The following is a 6,980-nucleotide window of genomic DNA, read 5'->3' on the forward strand; positions in this document are numbered from 1 at the left end:
AGGCGCTCTTCTGCTTCTGGCTCTTTGCTGGTTCCTGGGAGATCAGGGCCTCACGACCTTTCCTGCCCAGGCTGGCCTCGAACCCTGATCCTCAGGTCTAGGCCTCCTGGGTGGCTGGGACGCAGGCAGGGCCGCGGGTGCTGTCTGAGATGGCGGCCCTCGCCCTGCCCGCCCGCCCGGCCGGCTGGGTCGTGCTGAGGCGGTGACTTGTCTCCGCAGGACGCGGCCCGAGTCCCCCGGCCGAGGCGGCCTCCTCGCCGACTGCAACTCCAGATGCCAGTGCTCAGAGGCCCACTGGGAGCCCGTGTGTGGGGCCGACGGAGTCACCTACGCGTCCGCCTGCCTCGCCGGCTGCCAGGCCTCCCGCGCGGCCGGGAGAAGCCTCGTAAGCGAGACCCCGGCTGCCCCGGCCGCCAGGCCTTCCCAGCAGTTGTTGTGCAGTGTTCCAGTTGTGTCATTCTGTGGCTAAGTAATATTAGCCTGGAATCTGCAGGCTTTGGAATGAGGACAGACAGACAGACATGCAGACATGCAGACAGACAGACAGACAGGACAGACAGACAGACAGACATATACAGACAAGCACACAGACAGACAGACAGACAGGACGTACAGACAGACAGACAGACAGCAGACAGACAGGACAGACAGACCAGACAGGCAGACAGACAGATAGACAGGACAGACACACAGTCAGACAGGACAGACACACAGACAGAAAAGACATAGACAGACAGGCACACAGACAGACAGACAGACAGCAGTCAGATAGACAGACAGAAAGACAGATAGACAGGACAGACAGACAGACAGACAAAAAGACAGATAGACAGACAGGTACATAGTTAAGTAGGTAGGTAGACAGATACATATATAGATAGATACATACATACATACATATACGTACATACGTACATACATGCATACATAGACAGACAGACATATAAACATATACATACATACATACATATATAGATTTGCCAGTCCTGGGGCTTGAACTCAGGGCCTGGGCGCTGTCCCTGAGCTCTTTCACTCAAGGCAAATGCTCTACCACTTGATCCGCAGCACCACTTCCAGTTTTTCACTGGTTCATTGGAGATCAGAGTCCCATAGACTTTCCTGCCCTGGCTGGCTTTGAACCGTGATCCTCAGGTCTCAGCCTCCTGAGTCGCTGGGATGACAGGCCAGAGCCACCAACAATCATCTTCAGCTCCACAGATTTCACCGTAATATATCTAATACAGTAAAAACAATATCTCCTCCTTCCTTAGTTAATATATGTGCAATTACACTAGTAAGTCTTGTAAAAAATAAATAGTTGAACTAGGCACCAGTGGCTCCCGCCTGTCATCCCAGCTGCTCAGGAGGCTGAGATCTGAGGATCACAGTTCAAAGCCAGCCCAGGCAGGAAAGTCTGTGAGACTTTTATCTCCAATGAACCACCAGAAAACCAGAAGTGGCGCTGTGGCTCAAGTGGTAGAGCACCAGCCTTGAGTGAAAGAGCTCAGGCTCAGCACCCGGGCCCTGAGTTCAAGCCCCACCACTGACAAACATAAATGAATAAGTATTTGACTCTTGAATTCATGAAGCCATGCGCATCCCTCATCGGCCTTGTCTTTGCTGCGCTCCAGATCCTGTACAACTGTAGCTGCGTGGCTGCGTCCAGCTCTGGGCCAGGGAACTCCTCGGGCATGTTGGGAAGGTGCCAGAAAGATAACAGCTGCTCCCAGATGTTTCTCTATTTCCTGGTGATTTCCGTCGTCAGCTCGTACACTTTGTCTCTGGGCGGAATTCCTGGGTACATCATTCTCCTCAGGTGAGGGGCAGGGCTGTCTCTTCCCACTCGGATCTTAATCCACGAAGCCATATGGATTATTTTAGTGTAATTATCCCAATCCCTCGGCTTTCTGTTTCTTGTCGGTAGTAGGGCTTGAACTCAGGGCCTGGGCGCTGTCCCTGAGCTCTTCAGCTCAAGGCTGGTGCTCTACCACTTGAGCCACAGCACCACTTCTGGTTTTCTAGTGGTTTTATTGGAGATCAGAGTCTCACAGACTTTCCTGCCCGGGCTGGCTTTGAACCTCGATCCTCAGATCTCAGCCTCCTGAGCAGCTGGGATTATAGGCGTGAGCCACCGGCGTCTGGCTCTTTGCATCATGTTTAACCAGGTTATGTAGCTCAATGCCTGGTGTGTAAGTTCCACGAATTCCATTTCGAAATCATGACCAATGGTGTTTAATGCAGTGCCTTTGTTGGTTTTCTAGAAGCATCAAGCCTCAACTGAAATCTTTTGCCCTGGGTATCTACACCCTAGCAGTGAGGGTGCTGGGTAAGTGTATTCAGAAAGACACAAGTGTCTCGTGTGTTTGTGTGGGGTGGGAGGGGGGGTCTGTGTGCATTCTTGCTGACACAAGGAAAATGCTATCGACCATCCTGATTCTTTATTCCGGAAGACCTCAGCTTCAGTTTGGCCTCTGTACCGGTCATCTAGTTGCCCAGGAGGCTGAGATCTGAGGATCGTGGTTCAAAGCCAGCCTGAGCAGGAAAGTCCATGAGACTCTTATCTCCAAAGAACCACCAGAAAACTGGAAGTGGCGCTGTGGCTCATGTGCTAGAGCACCAGCCTTGAGTGCAAAATACTCAGAGACAGAGCCCAGGCCCTGTGTTCAAGCCCCAGTAATGGTGCATGGAAAGAAGGAAGGAAAGAAGGAGGGAGGGAGGGAAGAAAGGAAGGCAGGAAAGAAGGAAGGGAGAGAGGGAGGGAAGAAGGAAGGGAGGGGAAAGGAGGGAGGAAGGAAGGAAGGAGGGAAGGAAGGAAGGAAGGAAGGAGAGGAGGGAAAGAAGGAGAAGCAAGGAAGGAAGGAAGAAGGGAAGGAAGGAAGGAAGGAAGGAAGGAAGGAAGGAAGGAAGGAAGGAAGGAAGGAAGGAAGGAAGGAAGGAAGCAGAGAAGGAAGGAAAGAAGGAGAAGCAAGGAAGGAAGGAAGGAAGGAAGGAGAGAAGGAGGGAAAGAAGGAGAAGCAAGGAAGGAAGGAAGGAAGGAGGGAAGGAAGGAAGGAGGGAGAGAAGGAGGGAAAGAAGGAGAAGGAAGGAAGGAAGGGAGGAAGGAAGGAAGGAAGGAAGGAAGGAAGGAAGGAAGGAAGGAAGGGAGGAAGGAAGGAAGGAAGGGAGGAAGGAAGGAAGGAAGGAAGGAAGAAAGGAAGGAAGGAAGGAAGGAGGGAAGGAAGCAAGGAAGCAAGGAAGGAGAGAAGGAGGGAAAGAAGGAGAAGGAAGGAAGGAAGGGAGGGAGGAAGGAAGGAAGGAAGGAAGGAAGGAAGGAAGAAGGAGGGAAGGAGGGAAGGGAGGGGGTGGGGGTGTCACTTGCCCCAGGACAGTTGTGATTTAACCAACGACCCCCTCCACGGAGGGGCGGATGGGAGAAAGGAGGTGGGAAACATGGCCAGGCGGCTGTGGCATTATTAAAATAGGCAGTGGCAGTGCCAAGACACCACAGAGGGAAGGCAGAGGCCTGGACGGGGCTGCCAGGCAGGTCTGCGTGTTTCCCGATGAATGAGACACGTGGGAGCCAACAGAGAGAGGAGGTGGGCGAGGGGGGAGGAAGGGAGGGGGGAGGGAGGGGGAGGGAAGGGCGAGGGAGGGGGAGGGAGGGGGAGAGAGGGGGAGGGAGGGGGAGGGAGGGGGGCTCCAAAAGCTCAATGAATGGCACTGACCAGAGGAATCTGGATCCTGTGGGAAAAACTGCCAGAAAAAGACAGACAGACAGACAGGACACCTGATTTGTAAAGATAGATAGATAGATAGATACATAGATAGATGATAGATAGATAGATAGATAGATAAAACTCTCTATATATAATTTTATTGTTAAAGGTCATAGAGTTCCTAAACCATTGTAGATTAAGAAAATGAGGACTAGCACTGTGAAGACAAAAAGGTGTTGGTGACTTCACACATAAATAAATAGGGCTGGGCAGGTGGCTCAGTGGTCGAGCGCTTGCCTTGCACGCATGAGGCCCTGGGTTCGATTCCTCAGCACCACCTAAGCAGAAAAGGCCAGAAGTGGCGCTGTGGCTCAAGTGGGTAGAGCGTTAGCCTTGAGCTGAAGAGCTGAGGGACAGCGCCCAGGCCCAGTGTTCAAGTCCCAGGACTGACAAAAAAGAAAAAACAAAGAAAGAAAGAGAGGGAGGGAGGGAACATCATCCTGTAATTGATGGCTTTTCAGACAGTAATGATCAGGCCACAAGCAAAGTTGTTCCAGATCATTCTTTTTTTTTTTTTTTTTGGGGTCCGGTTGTGGGGCCTGAACTCTGGGCCTGGGCGCTGTCCCTCAGCTCTTCAGCTCAAGGCTGGTGCTCTACCACTTGAGCCACAGCGCCACTTCCAGCTTTTTTCTTTTTGCTTATGTGTTGCTGGGGAATCGAACCCAGGGCCTCATGCATGCAAGGCAAGCGCTCGACCACTGAGCCACCTTCCCAGCCCCTCCAGATCATTCTTGTGAACAAAACCCAAAACGAAGCACCTGCCTCTGTTCCAGAACTAATGGTGTGTTTGATTCTCACAGCTGGAATCCCGGCCCCGGTGTATTTTGGCGTTTTGATCGACAGCGCATGTCTGCAATGGGGAGTTAGAAGTTGCGGGAGCAGAGGATCCTGCAGGTTCTACGATTCTGGGCTCTTCAGGTACTAAGTCAAGCACCCCAAAGCTCGCTGCAGTACTGCTCCTATTTTTTTTTTTTTTTTTTGCTAGACCTGGGGCTTGAACTCAGGGCCTGGGCGCTGTCCCTCAGCTCTTCAGCTCAAGGCTGGCGCTCTACCACTGAGCCACCTTCCCAGCCCCATTTTGAGTAAACTTTAAATACATACGCATATATATTTAAATATTTAAAATATATATTAAAATATATATTAAAATATATATTAAAAATTAAAAATATATATACACACATGCATATATATGTATGAAAGAAGATTCTAGAAGGAAGTGGTAGCATGCTGCAAGCAGAGACATACAAGCGAGGAAGTAATTCTCCGAAACTCAGAAACATTTAAAATTAGGTCACATTTTGGGGTTTCATTCTATTTTCTCTCTGTCTCTGTCTGTCTCTGTCTCTCTGTTTCTGTCTCTCTGTCTCTGTCTCTGTCTCTCTGTCTCTGTCTCTGTCTGTCTCTCTCTGTCTGTCTGTCTCCTCTCTCTCTTTCAAGTGAGCTAAACTATCCCATTGACGTCAGTTGTAATTCCCCCCTGGACAGGAAGAGAAGCATTTGGCTGGAAATCTGTCTGCCTCTGATTGCCCAAAATGGTTCTTTTCATTCTTGCAGGACTTGGAACTCACACACACACACACACACACACACACACACACACACACAAAAGCATTTCCTCTCGTGTGAACACCAGGGCTTCTGGGCCACTGCGTTCAGTTCATTAAACATTTAAGGCCTCTTGTTACTTAAAGCAACTGCTTCAATCACTTAAAAGCATGAAAGGCGGAAGGACGAGAAAGCAGACACACTCCACACAAAGACGTACAAGCTGAGCTCGTTTCTGTCCAAGAAAGAAACATGGTTTGTTGGGTCATGGAAGTTGGACGTGAGCAGTGTGACTGGCAAGGCTTTGAGGGGCTGTGTGAAATTGATTTGGGGCCCAGGGCTCTCCTCTGAGAGTATAATTTGGGGTCCCCATTGCCAAGGCTTTGTCGAGTTGAGGGGGGTGGGAAATCAGTAGCCAATGGTGGCTCAACCCCAAGCATCTTCCGACCGTTGGAAGAATGATGGATTCCTCCCTGTGGTTTGTTCTCGAACCCTTCTTTCCTCCTGGCAGCTCCAGCTCGCGTTAGCAACTGCTTCCCAGAGATCTGGGTGGTTCCTTTTTTTCCTCCCCAAACAAAGGACTGATTGGGTGCTGGTGGCTCCCGCCTGTCATCCCAGCGACTCAGGAGGCTGAGATCTGAGGATCGCAGTTCAAGGCCAGCCTCAGAAGGAACGTTCTTGACACTCTTGCTGCCAATAAATTACTCAGAAAAAGCCAGAAGTGGAGCTGTGGGCTCAAGTGGTAGAGCACCAGCTTTGAGTACAAGAACTGAGGGACAGCGCCCAGGCCCTGAGTTTAAGCCCCACGACCAACACACACACACACACACACACACACACACACCTCTACCAGCATTTGTCCAAAAGACTTCATAGCTATCATTCTCCTCTGCATCTGCAGTCTTCAAGAAAATCATCTAAGTAGCATTGTGACCTTCCTTTCTTTGTTCTTTTTGGTCCCGGACCTAGGGCTTAAACTCAGGGCCTGAGCACTGTCCCTGAGTTTTTATCAATCAAGGCTGGCACTCTACCACTTGAGCCACAGCTCCACTTCTGGCTTTTTGGTGGTTCATCAGAGATCAGAGTCTCATAGACTTTCCTGCCCGGACTGGCTTTAAATCACGATCCTCAGATCTCAGCCTCCTGAGTAGCTTGGATTACAGGCGTGAGCAAGCACCCGGCTTCACATTATATTTTATTGCAAGTTGACTAGCCACAAGAATTATGACTGTAAGTTCCTTCTTCTTCTAGACACATCTATCTTGGGCTGACTGTAACTTTGGGGTCAGTGGCCATATTCCTGAGCACTGCGGTACTCTTCGTGTTAAAGAAGAATTATATCTCAAAACCCAGTCTCTTCACAGCCAAGAGCGAGCGAGCCACGGCGTCTACAAGATTCAGGAAAGAAAGATGCACTCCGAAGGACCACCTCTTCCAGTCTCAGTACTGGCCGGGCAAAGAGACAGAACTTTAGACCACGATGCCTAGCTGCCGTGTTTTCTAATGTCTAAAATCATGCCAAGAAATAAAGTTGTCATCTGAGGGGTCTTTGCTGTGGAATTCCTCCTTCTGAATATTTTCTACTTTGTTTTTGACCCTTGGTAGTAGATACTATCTACTTGCAATAAAGACCCATTAATTGCCAGGCACCCGTGGCTCACACCTATAATCCCAGCG

General features: G+C 50.2%; 1 protein-coding gene across 2 annotated transcripts in view; it reads left to right on the forward strand.

Moving 5' to 3' along the window:
* Nucleotides 1–6,777, forward strand: part of LOC122102018 (solute carrier organic anion transporter family member 1C1-like) — a 19,391-nt gene extending 12,614 nt beyond the window's left edge. For both annotated transcript variants that reach the window (XM_042672537.1, XM_042672538.1), the window contains 5 exons: nucleotides 220–385; nucleotides 1,632–1,816; nucleotides 2,262–2,326; nucleotides 4,556–4,673; nucleotides 6,555–6,777. In XM_042672537.1, coding sequence (XP_042528471.1) covers nucleotides 220–385; nucleotides 1,632–1,816; nucleotides 2,262–2,326; nucleotides 4,556–4,673; nucleotides 6,555–6,777 — 757 coding nt within the window. The remainder of the gene's footprint in view (nucleotides 1–219; nucleotides 386–1,631; nucleotides 1,817–2,261; nucleotides 2,327–4,555; nucleotides 4,674–6,554) is intronic.
* The last annotated feature ends 203 nt before the right edge of the window (nucleotides 6,778–6,980 follow it).

This window comes from Dipodomys spectabilis, unplaced genomic scaffold (genome assembly GCF_019054845.1).
Source record: "Dipodomys spectabilis isolate Male_0828 unplaced genomic scaffold, ASM1905484v1 ptg000721l, whole genome shotgun sequence".
Taxonomy (NCBI): Eukaryota; Metazoa; Chordata; class Mammalia; order Rodentia; family Heteromyidae; genus Dipodomys; species Dipodomys spectabilis.